Below are 16671 nucleotides of genomic sequence, written 5' to 3'. Positions count from 1 at the left end.
GAAGCCGTCTATCTAGACCCGTTCCAGTCCGGCTTCCGGTCCGGTCACAGTACGGAGACAGCTTTGGTCGCGTTGGTGGATGACCTCTGGAGGGCCAGGGATAGGGGTTGTTCCTCTGCCCTGGTCCTATTAGATCTCTCAGCGGCGTTTCATACCATCGACCATGGTATCTTGCTGCACCGGTTGGAGGGGTTGGGAGTGGGAGGCACCGTTTATCGGTGGTTCTCCTCCTATCTCTCCGACCGGTTGCAGACGGTGTTGACGGGGGCAGAGATCGACCGCGAGGCGCCTCACTTGTGGGGTGCCGCAGGGGTCGATTCTCTCGCCCCTCCTGTTCAACATCTACATGAAGCCGCTGGGTGAGGTCATCAGTGGTTTCGGGGTGAGTTATCATCTGTACGCTGATGATACTCAGCTGTACTTTTCCACCCCGGACCACCCCAACGAAGCTGTCGAAGTGCTGTCCCGGTGTCTGGAAGCCGTACGGGTCTGGATGGGGAGAAACAGACTCAAGCTCAATCCCTCCAAGACGGAGTGGCTGTGGATGCCGGCACCCCGGTACAGTCAGCTGCAGCCGCAGCTGGCTGTGGGGGGCAAGTTATTGGCCCCAACGGAGAGGGTGCGCAACTTGGGTGTCCTCTTGGATGGGCGACTGTTGTTTGACAATCATTTGGCGGCCGTCTCCAAGAGGGCCTTCCACCAAGTATGCTTGGTGCGCCAGTTGCGCCCCTTTCTTGACCGGGATGCCTTATGCACAGTCACTCATGCCCTTGTCACTTCCCGCTTGGACTATTGCAATGCTCTCTACATGGGGCTGCCCTTGAAGTGCACCTGGAGGCTGCAGTTAGTCCAGAATGCAGCTGCGTGGGTAATAGTGGGAGCAACTCGTTGCTCCCATGTAACACCAATCCTGCGCAGTTTGCACTGGCTTCCTGTGGTCTTTCGGGTGCGCTTCAAGATTCTGGTTACCACCTTTAAAGCGCTCCATGGCTTAGGACCCGGGTACTTACGGGACCGCCTGCTGTTACCTTTTGCCTCCCACCGACCCGTACGCTCACACAGAGAGGGCCTTCTCAGGGTGCGGTCCGCCAAGCAATGTCGGCTGGCGGCCCCCAGGGGAAGGGCCTTCTCTGTTGGAGCTCCTACGCTTTGGAATGAACTTACCCCTGGTTTACGTCAAGTGCCTGATCTTCGGACTTTTTGCCGTGAGCTGAAAACGCACCTATTTATTCAAGCGGGACTGGATTGAAATTTTATTGGGGTTATTTATATTTTAAGATTTTAAATTGTTTTAATATTTCGGCCACATTATAATATGTTTTTTAATTTCTTTTAATGTATTTTTAATAGTATTAATAGTATTTTTACTTGGCTGTATACCGCCCTGAGTCCTTCGGGAGAAGGGCGGTATAAAAATCGAAATAAATAAATAAATAAATAAATAAAATTTTTAAATATCCAGAAATCATTTAGAAATGACTCAGAACTCCCCCAATTCACTGAAGTACAAGAAGGAGGTACAGTATAGTCAGACTTTTAAGATTCTGATATTATAGTCTATCTATCCCAAAAAAAGTACTTTTAACGTTCCTGTGAAATGGATATCTTACTCCGGTCTACCTAGTGGGCCAGATATAAGGTAAGGGGTATGTATGATTTACTGAAAAGACAAGAAGTTGGCCAGGAGAAACATGGATGTATTCTTTATGTTCATTTGAGATCCTTGTTTCAGAAGTATACACCATCAAATTGGTGTAAACATTTGGTGACTATGTAGATTTTCTCCATTACAATCTCCATGCTGCTTATAAGATTTAAAGGGAGACTCATATGAATGTCAAAGTATGGTTTTAAAAATTTCATAAGGTTATATAATGCTGCCATCAGACAGGCATGACATGGGGATTTGGCACCTGGAGTGGGTATTTTAATTGGTCCTCCACGCTTAAAAGAAACAAATAGCACAAGTGAAAGCGATCTGGTATGATAAAATATTAACAGAAACACACCCACCCACCCAATTTCCCAATCTGAATGAACTATTGAGTTTTTTTTAAAAAAAGATCTAATATGTGGCCAACCATATGAGTTTGATAATGACCTAAGACAAAGTTATGGCTGTTATTCAGGACAAAAATTCCTAAACTACCCCCAATCTGATCCCCAGGACAAGGAAGAAACATATTTCTAGGGAATTTAATCATCAGCCTTAGAGGTCAAATCAAGAAGCTACTGGATAGATCCCCAATTTGCCCCTAGAGCACATTAAGAAAACTGAATACGATTGGATAGTACTTGACATTTTCATAGTCTTTTAACTACTGTAAGTAGGACAAGAAGCAATGGGTAGAAACTAATCAAGGAGAGAAGCAACTTAGAACTAAGGAGAAATTTCCTTACAGTTTGGACAATTAATCAGTGGAACAACTTGCTTCCAGAAGTTATGAATGGTCCAACACTGGAAGTTTTCAAGAAGATGTTGAATAACCATTTGTCTGATGTGGTGTAGGGTTTCCTGCCTAAGCAGGGGGTTGGACTAGTCTCCAAGGTCCCTTCCAACTCTGTTATTCTATTCTATTCTATTCTATTTTATTCTATTCTATTCTATTTTGAAAACATAATTAGAAGTTGGTAGCTTTAGGTAGGAGTGAGGAAGTGGGGTGGTAGAGACCTACTGGTCTCTTACTTCATCTCCCAAACTCCACAGCTACAGTTTCTAAATTTTCCTTTCCATTCTAATACAGCAATAGGAATGACATATTATATTATTTACCCAGTAAATTCTCTGCTACCTGAATTCCCATGAGCCCATCTATGAGACTCATACCTGTGACGCACCTTTTTCAATTGTGAAGAATGGTGCTGAAATAGATCAGTGAACAACTGGCTGTAGCATTTTCGATCAACAGCTTATAAAAACTGCCATGAATGAGCAGGGCTGAATTTTTATTACTGTTAGAGGTTTCTGAAGTTTCACACATCTGCAGACTATTCTCAAACCGCTCTCTCCCCCCCCCCCAAAAAAAAACAAAAAAACCCAGCAGCAAACAGGGAAAAGAGAAGGTTCTGCATAGAGGCCCAATGTAGGAAACTGACAAAACCCACAGCTTGGGAGAGCTTTCCAAAAATGTGGCATGGTTTTGCTGGGTTCAGAGAGCTTAACAAGGGGTGGTTTCTGAGGAGAGCAGTACCAACCAGAGTCCTTTCAGCCTTGGGAGGAGTTCTTCTCTCAGCAGAGCTCAACCTGCCTTGCATCAGTTGTAGATGATTTTTGTTGTTGTTTTGAAGTTTGTCGTAGCTGACTCTCTGATGAGTCCACCTTCCTCTCCATCATCAAAGTTAGTTTGAGTGCATCAGCTTTGATTACAAAGCTCAAATACTGGCTGGAGATGTAGGCAGTGATGGGATTCTGCCAGTTCTAGGCGGTATGGCCGAATCGTTTGTTAAATTGCTGGCTTGCCCCGCCATTTGCCCACCCCTCCCCACCACTACTTACTGGCCTCGGAGCTCACCGAACCGTTTGTTGAGGAGCCCCACCCAACCTTCCTGTGCCACCTCAGGGAGAACTCGAGAGGCGAGAGCTTGCAGGGAGGTGGACGCCAGATCGCCTCCCTGCAAGCTCTTGTCTCTTGAGTTCTCTCTGAAGCGGCATGGGATGTCTGCAGGTGACAACTGTAATGAATATGTCCACCTGCCCTCCTGAAGCACCACCGCAGCCAACAAAACAACCCCATTGCTCTGTGCCTCTTCCTGCAGCCAAAGGTGCCCAGCCATGCGTGCCCTTTCCTCAAATTTCCTCAATTTCCTCAAATTCCCTTCCTCAAATTTCTTCAAATTTCCTCAAATTCCCTTCCTGCTGAAGACTACTTCAGCTTCAATCATAATAATACAAGAGCAAACAATAGATTTAAACCCAATGTTAACCGTTTCAATCTTGATTGCAGAAAATACAACTTCTGTAACAGAGTTATTAGTGCTTGGAACACACTACCTGACTCTGTGGTCTCTTCTCAAAATCCTCAAAGCTTTAACCAAAAACTCTCTACTATTGACCTCACCCCGTTCCTAAGAGGACTATAAGGGGTGTGCATAAGAGCACAAATGTGCCTACCGTTCCTGTCCTATTGTTTCCTTTCATTATATCCAATTAATATAGTAATCACATACTTATGCTCATATATATGCTTATATATTATATAATTATTTTCATACTTATGCTTATATATGCTGTTGTGACAAATAAAATAAATAAATAAATAGAACTTCAAATGGGCTGTGCACGGGGCGCTTGGAGAGCGAGCGAGCAAGACAGCTCTCCAACCTCTGTTTTTGTGCGTGCGTCTGTGTGTGTGAGGGAGGTAGGGAGCGATTTGAAGGCGAGCCACCAAACTTCTGGCAGAAATGGGGGCAGCTTCTGAGTAGCCCTGAATCAGCCAGCTCCAGCTCACCTATTCCCTGAGTCTCGCCGTTCTCCTCGCCCCCCCTACCCCCACCCCACTCAAGCAGTGGCATTTCTTCTCTGCTTCTCTCCAGATCCTGGTGCGGGCACCATGCATGCATAGCTTGCATAGGGACTACCCAGAGGGCTGAAAAAAGTGGTTTCTGACAGGTTCTCGCACTTTCGACCAGACCTCGCATTTATGACCATCTTCACATTTATGCCCGTTGCAGCATTCTTAACCGTGTCACTCATTTGACAACTGCTTCTCTTCACCATGATTACAAGATAGGGTGCAAAACGTAAAATGTGAGGACAGTCATAAGTGCGAGGACAGGTCAAAAATAACTTTTTCAGCCCTCTGAGTAGGGACTACCCAGAGGGCTGAAAAAGGTGATTTTTGATAGGTTCTCGCACTTTTGACCAATCCTCACACTTATGACCGGTCCTCACACCTACGACTGTCCTCACATTTTACATTTTGCGCCCTATCTTGTAACTGTGCTGAAGAGAAGCAGTTGTGAAATGAATGACATGGTTGTTAAAAATGCTGCAATGGGCATAAATGTGAGGATGGTCAAAAGTGTGAGAACCGGTCAGAAATGACTTTTTTTAACCCTCTGAGTACTTTCTATGCCCATAGCCATGGCCACCCGGTCACATGATCAGCTAGGTTCACCCACCCAGTCACATGACCAGCTAGCCACACCCAGCCAGTCACATGACCACCAAGCCACACCCCAAAATAAACCACACCTGCAGAACCGGTTGTTAAAAATTTTAATCCCACCACTGGATGTAGGCTATATTTGCAAGTTGATGATGACTGAGCTGACATAATTAAGCCAGTGAGGTTTTTTTAATTTCAAAGATGTAAAACACCTGAACTAGCATTTGTTGGAAAGGTCTTGCAGAAAATAGTATTATTGTTATTCCTTCCCACTTTTTTCTTGATTTTCCAACACAAACAGGGTTTATGTTGAACTGCTAGATGTGACCAGGTGTCCTTGCATGAAAGGTAATTTCCCCAAACCAGCACCTTCTGTGCAATGGGCGATTTCCCAGCATTCAAAATTCTACTACATGTTGCAGGTGATTTTCTTCTTTCCTCTAGTAAATCTTTAGGTGTGTCCCCCCTCCCCCAATGCACTTTCTTCTGGGGCAGTTTTGCTTGCTGCAGTTTTAAAAAACCCCACTCAGCTAGAAAAACAGCTTCCCGTAATAATTTACAAGATCAGTTTCTGCATTCCCGCTTACACTGTAAAAATACCCGACGCACGAAAATAGGAAGCAAGCAATCTTTCGTGTTTTGTTTTTTTTTAATGACAATGGGACTTTTAAAGCTATTCTTAGGAAAATTCTGGATTCGAAGGTTTCATCGAAGAACGACATGGCGAACCAGAAGGGCGAAGTGCTTGGCTTCGGGGGGGTGGAGGGCAAAGTCGGCCAAGCAGAAGCAAGTTTTGCTAGCTCCCAACTCTCCGAATCGCTGTTAGTGGGAGGCTACGACACAGACGAATTAGCAATTACAATTAATTACAATTAGAATTACAATTAATTCCCAAAGCAAATAACGTGGACGTGAGTGGCTCCGCCTATCGCCTTGGGACATTAGTCCCACGGTCCACTCTGTCCTCCTGCAGCCGTAAGACGTGTAACGCCGAAATCCCCGTCTTCTCGCCGTCTGAACGGCTTGCCGAGATGCGGTAGCTTCTCTTCCTCCAGCAGGCGCACCTCTGACCCAGCAGAAACCGCCGATTTCTCCCCCCCCCTTCTTGGGTGGGGCTTGGTGGCATTTACGAGCCCCGAAGCGCGTCTTCGATCACGTGGCACAAAAACGCCGCGCCTCTTTTCGGGAGGCTGAGAAGGAACTTGCAGAGAGAAGCGGCGGCTGCTTCAACCTCGCTGCCTCCTCGGCAGCTCTTTAACTCCCCTTTGGTAACATGGAGGAAGAAGACGAGACCGCCGGTTTCGGTGAGCGAGCAGAATGAATTGCGGGTGGGTGGGTGAGGGAGCAGCGCTTCTCGCCGTGCCTGCATCGCGGCGGGGATAAAACGAAGCATTTTATCTCCGGATGGCAATAAAGGGGGAGTGGCCCTCATACGCTCAGCCAAACTGTCCTTGGGATCCGCCGCGCTGCGATCCGGTGATCCCCCCCCCTTCTCCCCGCGCCCCCGCCCCCCGCTTCTCCTGGCTTGCGGAGGCTTTTGAAGGATCGTTTTCTGTGTTTAGCAAGGAGACGAAGCAGTCGGGCAAGAGAAGAGCCGAAGAAGAGCCATGGGGGCTGGTTGCTCGAAGGGCGAAGGAATTGGCAGGAAGGAGGTGGTGTTCGGTGACAAGAGCAGCCCCACCACCTCGGGCGTCGGGAACGTGCTGAGCGAGGAGCAACCGGGGACGAAGGGGGGGAGGGCTCAAGGCTGCCCCGTTGTTGGGGGCGGCGGCGCCGAATTGCGGGGCAGCTGCCTTGGGTTGGGTTGGGCTGGGCTGGACGCCTTTCAGATCGCAACAGGCAGGCAGCTGTTGTGCCCTCTGGTTCGGGGCAAAGACAGCTGTTCTTTTTCGGGCACGAGAAGTTCGGCGTGGAGTTGCTAGCAGCGACAGGGTTGCGGGAATGGCGGGTCGCTCTTTCGGTCTTGGCCAAGGACTCTCTTGGAAGCGCGGCAAATTGGGGATGGGGAGCAACCGGCCGGAAGACGGGCGTTTATCCGCTGGGTTGTTTTGCGAGGACAGGAGGCGAGCGGAGAAGCATTGGCCGGATCGCGAAAGGGGGTGCCGCGTTGGGCATGACAGCAGGGGAACAGCTGCAGTGGATGGCAGCTGCTGCCGTTCTTGCTCTCTTACGCCAACCAGACTTCGGACTGCAGGAGAGGAAACATGCCGTCGTCTTTGGGCCTTGGTAGTGCCGCTTGACTGGTGTACGGCTGCCAGCCTTTGCTGCCATGCCACTCTTGTGAGCTCTCAGTGGACTTGGGTCCTGAACGGAAGTGGTGTGAGCTCCATGTCTAAGTTCTGTTTGTTCAGCCTATTGTGTGATGTCTGGGAGGCCCTGGACTTTAGCCAAGCCCTTTTCTTACCAAACTCAAAGTAAAGCTTTAAGTAGGTATAGGTTCTCTGAAGCAGTAAGAAGAGTGTGCAGCTCACAGCTTGGCAGTGCTCCGAAACTGTGCCTTTTCTCCCTAATCGGCTCCTCTGGCTTCGTCCTGGCAAAGGAGCAACGCATCCAGGCCTGAAGGATTCTGAAGCTTTTGTCAAGGCAAAACTCTGTCATGTTTTGCATTAAAAAAAAAAGAGAAATGGATAGGCTCATTTCCTAACTCTGCTGTCATAATAAATAAGGAACTGGAATCAATTCAGAAATGCAGTGATAAATTTATAAATGTTGCTAAAACTCCAATAGATGTGTTTCCTGCAAAGCTGTCTTACGTTGAGAAACAAGCCTTCAGTCTTCTGTATTTATAGCTTAACTCTTGTCACTGTCCAACAACGGGCATCCAAGTTAGCATGTTAGTCTTTCTCATTCATAACAAGTGTGCATAGCTCTAGGAAAGAGAGGTGCAGTTCACATAGTGATCCAGAATATATATATAGAAAAGATAGTGGGAATAACTGTAATTTACCTGCTTTATTTGCTTTCTGGTTTTGGTGGTGTCCAGATGTATTGTTCTGAAATTTCCAGCATCGTATGTAGGCTAGGAAGATAGAAGCTCTGATCCAGTTCATCCAGAGAGCTTCAGACTGGAATAGGCAGACTGCCTAAGAGAAAAAAAGATTTAGATCTTGCAGTAAAAATACATGTGTTTCTTTTGGGCTTATAAATGAAGCATGAACTCAGTTGTAGAGTCTGCTTCAAAGAGACTGTGATCCTTTGCTTACTCAACCTGGTGTGTGTGACAGTACAATGGAGGGACTGCCTCAGCACTGTCTTCATAATTAATTTCATTCATGTTGGCTCTAAATCCACTGACATTCTGAATGTTGAGAGCATCTCTGCAGTGTTGTTGCACCAATCAGTGTGTATGACCCAGTTATGGGTGAGTAGCTGACTTACAGATTTCCCCAGTGGAGTTGGGCATCAGATTTCTGCATTGCTGAAGTGATAAGAGGCCTGCTCCGTTTATTTGGCATATTCTGTCACAGAAACAAAACCTGGAATTTCTTTAACCTTTCAGTTAATATTGTGGGTGCTCACACCGGTATTCCTTTTAATGCAGGTGGGTTGAATTTGTGGTTTCATTGGAAATCAGCTTTGAATTTTGAATGGCTTTGATTTAGAGCAGCTTGGACACATTGTTTTATTCCAGAGATCTGGACTGGAGATGAAAGACATGGGAGCTGCAGCTGGTACTAGAGAGGCAAGCTGTGTGCACATATGCCCCTGCCATCCGCACACTTGTTCTTGATTGATCTGTACATGAACATTCCAGCTGTGTTGCAGGCATCATGCTGTTATTCTAGGGAACTTGTCTGGTAAGAGAGAAGTACTGTAATGGTGAAACAACCTATGCAACTGTTTTCTCATCTAGTGTGCATTGCAAGTGCTGGATTAGATGTTCAGCAATAGATAATCTCCCATTTGGGCAAATGGCAGGCTGCCCAGTTCTGCTCACCTATCACTCAATCTGCTATATTTTCAACCTGGATGTGCTGCCCAGTCACATGGAGGGATCCTGTACGTTTGTCAACGGAGATAACTGAGAGGCAGTGGGGTAGATGATCCAGGGGTAGATGATCAATAGCCTTTTGGCTCACAGACTAACAAGACGCTGCCAAGTGGGGCTCAATTTGAGCTGAGGTTTCATTGTTAGTGCAGTTGGTCATATTTAGATTATTTTCTAAGTTTTGTGAAATTACTTCTGAAAATCAAACAGATAAGAACAGCAATATTCCACTCTAGAATGCCAGTATTGTTTTTAAACTATTTCAGTTACATCAGAGAGTAGGGGTTTCCCAGCTTGAGTATGATTTTATTTAACTTATTTTCCCTTTAAATGGAAAATAGTGCAGCAAATAGATCTGCAAAGAAGGGAGATGTTGAAATGATGCACCTCCGAAATTTCTTGCTTAATGGACTGAACAAGGTTTACAATTTGCATTGTTCACCTAGAGCTGTGTTTCTTAGGGGATTGTGAGAATTGAAGTCCACATATCTTAAAGTTGCTGAGGTTGAGAAACATTGACCTAGAGAGATTAAGTGAGATGAGGAAAGGAGTCTTGTTGTTGCTTGTCTAGGATTAAATTGCACAGGGGGGAAAATGAGTTTCTTTCCCTGCTTGCCATCTGGGCATCACTTTTAATCTGAGCACATGGATTAGTGTGTGTTTCCAGGGAATACTGTGAATATTATTTTGGAGGAGGAATTCAGAATAGACTTGATTGACTATGCCTCTGACCAGTTACAGTACATTCTGAAATCTATCATTGGTTCAGCTCTACTGGCCTATTTTGTTTATGGGGAAGCTAAATTTAACCAGATTTGCATGGGTGTTGTCAGGTTCTTATTTCAACCACAGAGGAAGTGGGGGCACTCATCAAATGAATGCAATTCTCTTGCAATTATGATAGTAAGAATCTCCAGAAAAATAGATTTACAACCTATTTGTTATTTAGAACCACAATTGGGACCAGAATTTCCATTTCTAAGCAAGATGATTTATTAAGTGAATCATGTCCAATTTTACAACTTTTTTTTTATTACCACAATTGCTAAGCAAATCACTGCAATTAAGTGACTCAGACATTGTTAAGCGAATCCAGTTTCCCCCATTGACTTTGCTTGTCGGAAGCTGGTTGGGAAGATCCCAAATGTCGATCACATGACCCCTTTGCCAAGTGCCTGAATTTTGATCACATGACCATGGGATGTTGCAGTGGTTGTAAGTCCAAGGACCAGATGGAAGACACTTTTTTTCAGTGTCCAATGTAACTTTGAACGTCACTAAATGAATAATTGGTGATTATGGGATTGTCAGTAAACAATCTCACTCATTGCACTAAATTAATTCTAGGAAAAAAGGAATTTGGCTACTCAGGGAATTGGTACCCGTACTCTTAGTCAGTGGTGGGCTGCTGCTGGTTCGGACCGGTTCGGGTGAACCAGCAATTCTAACCAGCGGCTGGGCCCACCCTCCTGCCCTGATGCTATCATGTCCTATATAATCACCAGTTTTTTTGATGCCATGCGCATGCGTGGAAGGCAAACGCGCTCACATTTTTGGTTCTGGGCGAACCGGTTTTACCATATGTGACGCCCACCTCTGCTCTTCGTCTGATGTCCTGGTGCAAGGGGACCTTAGTCTTAGTAAGGTTTTTGTCTTATCTTATTCAAGTGTGATAATAGGGAGAAAAAATGCTTTGTGTGCAATCATGAAATGAATGCCACATCCTCTGTAGCACATTGTTTCTCCTAACTGGGTGCTTGCCCCACATCTCAGTTCCGCTTCTTGAGTTATCATGCAGATGTGATCCTTCTCTCTTTCCGATTCTGTTCTCTCCTGAATGTGACTTGTCATCGATTCAGAGGGCCCTTTGTGTGTCTCATTGTGTGTCCTATTCTTGGTGTTTGTGGTTGGATAGGACTAGGCAACTGCAGGTTTTATTCACTGTATCTCTTTACATCTTCTTTCATTTTTATAGTAGTTTCCTGAATTTGGTTATCTGCTGTAACAATGCAGTCGTGTCCTTGGCTGTCTGCTTTGTTAGAATATAGTCATAACATTTTGCAGATTATATTTAATAGTATTTTCCATGTCTGTTCTAATGGCTAGCTAATAAAAGCTGTAGACTCTGGATACAAACAGAATAAGATATTGGTCTCAGGTTACATGAAATTGCTATAGAAATGTGCATATATTCACTGGCAGCTGCTCTGGGTCAGGGAACAACTGTCAGCTGCCTGTAACTAGAGACATGGCTGCTTCTGTTCTTGAAATGTCTCTTTTAAATGGGATGGTATTTAAAATAGTTCCATGGGTACTATGGAAATTTAGTAGGTTTTATTTGCTGAGTGCGTTTAGGTTGCATCAGGGACTGTTCTCTAGTTTACTGACTTGCTTTGGTATAATTAAGTGAGGATTATGGAATAAAAGGTATAGTCCATTTGGATGGCATCAAGTTGGAGAAGATTTAGTTACATAATTGATCCTCCACTCCTTAAAAAAAAAAGGCTAGCTTGTTATAATGAATGTCCAAACAATTATGAAATTAATCATTATTGCCAGAAGGTGGGGCCATTTTCAAGAACTCTCATACTATTAAGTTAACATTTATGCCTCACTGAATCCCAATGTTGGGGAATACCAACTTCAGGCATTATTCCATAGGGCAGGGGCAGTGGTTGGATTAACAACTGGTTCTGTGGGCGTGGCTTATTTTGGGGCGTGACTTGGTGGTCATGTGACTGGGTGGGCGTGGCTAGCTGGTCTTGTGACTGGGTGGGCGAGCCTAGCTGGTCATGTGACTGGGTGGCCATGGCTATGGGCATAGAAAGTACTCAGAGGGCTAAAAAAAGTCATTTCTGACCAGTCCTCGCACTTATGACCATTCTCACATTTATGCCCATTGCAGCATTTTTAACAACCATGTCACTCATTTCACAACTGCTTCTCTTCACAGCGGTTACAAGATAGGGTGCAAAATGTAAAATGTGAGGACAGACGTAGGTGTGATGAACAGTCAAAAGTGTGAGGACAGGTCAAAAAACTTTTTCAGCCCTCTGAGTAATCCCTATGCACAAAATGCTGCAACAGGCATAAATGATGACTGGTCATAAGTGTGAGGACTGGTCAAAAGTGTGAGAACCTGTCAGAAATCACTTTTTTCAGCCCTCTGGGTAGTCCCTATGTGCATAGGGACTACTCAAAGGGCTGAAAAAGTTATTTTTGACCTGTCCTCGCACTTTTGACCAGTCCTCACACATACGACTGTCCTCACATTTTATGTTATGCACCCTATCTTGTAACCGTGGTGAAGAGAAGCAGTTGTGAAATGAGTGACATGGTTAAGAATGCTGCAACGGGCATAAATGTGAAGATGGTCATAAATGCGAGGTCTGGTCAAAAGTGCGAGAACCTGTCAGAAATCACTTTTTTCAGCCCTATGCACATAGGGACTACCCATAGGACTGAAAAAAGTGGTTTCTGACAGGTTCTCGCACTTTTGATCAGACCTCGCATTTATGACCATCTTCACATTTATGCTTGTTGCAGCATTTTTAATAACCATATCACTCATGTCACAACTACGGTGCTTCATGTGACTGGGTGGGCGTGGCCAGGTGGTCATGTGACATAGCATCTTTGCCCTAATGACAGTTTGCTGCAATGTTCGTAAGTGTGAAAAACGGTCATAAGTCACTTTTTCAGTGCCATGCTTGTTAAACCAATTACCAGAACAAATCTATTCTCCCTCCCTCTTTCTCTCCTTCATCCTTCTCCCCCCTCTTTCTCTCCATCTCTTTCTCCCCCTTTCTCTCCTTAATCTCTTTCTCCCTCCCTCTCTTTCTTTCCATCTTTCTCCCCTCTTTCTCTCCATCTCTTTCTCTCCCTTTCTCTCTTTCTCTCCTTAATCTCTTTCTCCCTCCCTCTCTTTCTTTCCATCTTTTTCCCCTCTTTCTCTCCATCTCTTTCTCCCCCTTTCTCTCTTTCTCTCCTTAATCTCTTTTCCCCCCCTCTTTCTCTCTCATTCTCTTTCTCTCTCCCACCTCTTTCTCTCTCTCTCCCCTCTCTCTCTTTTTCTCTCTCACACTCATTCTGTCATCTCTCTTTCTCTCTCCCCCCTCTTTCTCTTTCTTTCTCTCTGTCTTTCTCTGTCTTTCTACCCTTCTCTCCCCCCTCTCTTTCTCTCCCTCTCTCCTTCTTTCTCATGGGCCAGCCAGTGTCTTGCGGCTGAGAGGAACTCAAGCCGGGGAGACCGAGGTTCAGGACACCAAGAAACAGCCACGAGATCCAGCTCCCACTCTGGAATATGGAGCGAATCTCTATTTCTCCCGCTTCCCTTGCCAGGCGAGGAGTGGCTTGGAAGGGACGGCGAGGGGCGGGGACAGCCACTGGTGGGTTCAGCCCTGGGGTGAAATCACAAAATCATTTTTTGTGTGTGTGAGGGAGGGATCTGAAGCCGAGCCACCCAAACTTCTGGCAGAGATGGGGGCGGCTTCTGAGGAGTCCTGAATCAGTCAGCTCCACCTGACCTATTCTCTCTGAGTCTCGCAGTTCTCCTCAGCCCCCCCCCCCAGCAGCAGCTTCCCTGCTCAGCCCCAACAAGCTATGCATCCATGGTGCCCGCTGCTTGAGTGGGGTGGGGGGCGAGGAGAACTGCGAGACTCAGGGAATAGGTCAGGTGGAGCTGGCTGATTCAGGGCTGCTCAGAAGCCGTCCCCATCTCTGCCAGAAGTTTGGGTGGCTCGCCTTCAAATCGCTCCCTCCCTCCCTCATACACGCACACACAAAAACAGAGGTTGGAGAGCTCTCTTGCTTGCTCTCCAAGCGCCCCGTGCACAGCCCATTTGAGGAAAGGGCACGCATGGGTGGGCACGTTTGGCTGCAGGAAGAGGCGCAGAGCAATGGGGTTATTTGTTCGCTGTGGTGGTGCTTCAGGAGGGCAGGTGGACATATTCATTATAGTTATCACCTGCAGACATCCCGTGCCGCTTGAAGGAGAACTCGAGACGAGAGCTTGCAGGGAGGTGATCTGGTGTCCATCTCCCTGCAAGCTCTTGCCTCTCAAGTTCTCCCTGAAGCAGCATGGGAAGCTTGGGTCGGGCTCCTCGTGAGGAGAGCTTGCAGGGAGGCGGAAGCCAGATCGCCTCCCTGCAAGCTCTCGTCTCTCGAGGAGCCCGACCCAGCCACGGACCACCAGTGGTCCACCGGTTGGTGACCAGTAAGTAGTGGTGGGGAGGGGCGCGCCAAGCGGCAGGGTGAGCCAGCAATTTAACAAACAGTTCGGCCGAACCGCCTAGAACCAGCAGAATCCCACCACTGGGCAGGGGTCTGCAACCTTAAACACTCAAAGAGCCATTTGGACCTGTTTCCCACAGAAAAGAAAACACCGGGAGCCATAAAACCCTTCCCGTGCCTGACTATTTCTTGAGTGGCCACAAAACGTCCCATTTTCTTCTGAAACTTTTCTTTTCTTGGATTTATCCATGGTTCGCCTACCGGGGGTTTTCAACCGGGGGTTGAAAAGCTCAATAAATCGCATGCCGGTGGGTGTCACACATTGGCAGTTATGACACATATTTTGAGTGACAGGGAACCTCAGCAGAGGGGTGAAAGAGCCATATACCCTGCCATAGGATATTATGATATATTTTTTTTTTTACATTTATATCCCGCCCTTCTCCAAAGACTTAGGGCGGCTTACAGTGTGTAAGGCAATATTCACATTCTATTTGTATATTTACAAAGTCAACTTATTGCCCCCCCAACAATCTGGGTCCTCATTTTACCTACCTTATAAAGGATGGAAGGCTGAGTCAACCTTGGACCTGGTGGGATTAGAACCTGCAGTAATTGCAGGCAGCTGTGTTTTAATAACAGGCTTCTTACAGCCTGAGCCACACCACGGCCCATCATTTAGAACAATGATGGCTAACGTTTCCCGGAAACGAAGCGTGCATGTACGCATGTGAATGTGCATGCATGCGCCTGAACCCCCCAAATGCAATGTGCGTGAGGCCCCTGTGCACGTGCTCCACCTCCCTGCGTATTCGCACACGGAAGCCTCACATGCGCCTCGACCCTGCACTTGTGCGTGCATCTCCAGCCCCCACACATGCGTGCACACCCCCATGCACGTGTGCGTGCGTCCCCCGCCCCCCCCACATGTGTAGCAGAGGCCCGAAGACCAGCTGGCCGGTGGGAGGCGCACAGGCATGCGCGACAGAGCTGAACTGGGATGATGGTTCACGTGCCCAAAGAGAGGGTGCTGGGTGCCACGTCTGGCTCGCATGCCATAGTTTGCTTTCACAGATTTAGAACATAAATATCTTTCTATTCCAGGAGAGAGCTGGCATTTTGAAAGATGGGAATTAGAAACATTGGTGGTGCCATGGTTGTTGGGCTTTGGTTTTTCTTTGATCAAAACAGAGATAGTCCAAGAGGGATTGATGGGTCACTGCTGCAGTAGATAAGATACAACACTATTCTAATGGTACGTGCTTGTGCAGGTAAAAACAAAGAACTATTGTTTTGTGTTAGATTGCAGAATTTCTGGGTCTGAATCCTTTATTGACAGGCCGCAAATGTTTTAAGAGTTAGGAAGTGGATCTTTATTTTTTACATAACCCAGCCTCTTATTTCATGTTCATAGTGCAGTATTCCTGGCCTTGGTTTCATGCATTTCTGCAAAAAGACTTGCAGTGGAATAATCATCTTGCACTCTTTGGCAATCCTGGGCATCTGGGAAAACAGTAGCTTGCAATGAAGTAGTGGTTTTGTGGTAAGAAGTCATTTCAGAAGCATGACAGTTTGTTTAGTCAGCACTGTTCCAGACAGCCTTGCTCTAGAGGTACATATGTTTTGATCTGTTTTCACGTGTAGGAATGGTCCTACAACCAAATCTCCTGGTTGCAGTGGTAAGAAAAAGGAATTGGGCAACCGATTTGACTTTGTGCTGTATGTTTTCTGCTTTGTCAGAGATTAATTAGAAAAATGCAGATTTGTTGGAGATTAACTATGTCTCTTCAATTTCATTGAAAAACAACGTTTTAGAAGTAGTTCATTTACATTTACATTTGGTTGATGGTTGCAATTCCAGTAGAGTGTTGCTTATGCCTCATTTTAGAGGAAGGTGAAGAAATTCAGTTTCTTCTTACTAGCCACTGGTAAAGTATTGGGAAATACACCCAAATGTAAATAGGGTAGTAAACCTAAGAGAAGTGTTGCCTAGCCATAAACAAGCTTCATCTTGCTAATAGCAAAATTGTTCGTTGTCTAGTCCTTACTTGACAGCAAAAAATTATTTGGAAGCGCACTATTGATTTTGTTTTTAATATGGTGAAGGGCATTAATTAAACAAAACAAAGGGGAAAAATAAACAAGACAGAAAAGAGCTTATATACACATCCATGTCAGTGGTGAAATCTGAAACAGTTTACTACCGGTTTGCTGGTTGCACATGCGTGCTGAGTGCACGCATTCACAGTGTGCACCACACACCAAATGCAAGGTGCGCACACGCAATGCATGCCAAAAGGAGGCATGGGGTAAGTGCACCGGGGGAGGGTGATCAGCTGTGGC

At 46.1% G+C, this 16671-nt stretch overlaps 1 protein-coding gene across 1 annotated transcript in view; it reads left to right on the top strand.

Annotated features, from left to right (window-relative positions):
* Positions 1–6260: 6260 nt before the first annotated feature.
* CYTH1 (cytohesin 1) overlaps positions 6261–16671 on the top strand; it is a 77614-nt gene continuing 67203 nt past the window's right edge. Inside the window, exon 1 of the mRNA XM_058172840.1 lies at positions 6261–6412. Within this exon, the coding sequence (XP_058028823.1) occupies positions 6382–6412 (31 nt within the window). The 5' untranslated portion in view covers positions 6261–6381. The remainder of the gene's footprint in view (positions 6413–16671) is intronic.

The sequence above is a fragment of the Ahaetulla prasina genome, chromosome 2 (genome assembly GCF_028640845.1).
Source record: "Ahaetulla prasina isolate Xishuangbanna chromosome 2, ASM2864084v1, whole genome shotgun sequence".
NCBI classification, from domain to species: domain Eukaryota; kingdom Metazoa; phylum Chordata; class Lepidosauria; order Squamata; family Colubridae; genus Ahaetulla; species Ahaetulla prasina.
The sequence above is the reverse complement of the archived record's forward strand: the minus strand, read 5'-3'. Positions and strand labels throughout refer to the sequence as shown.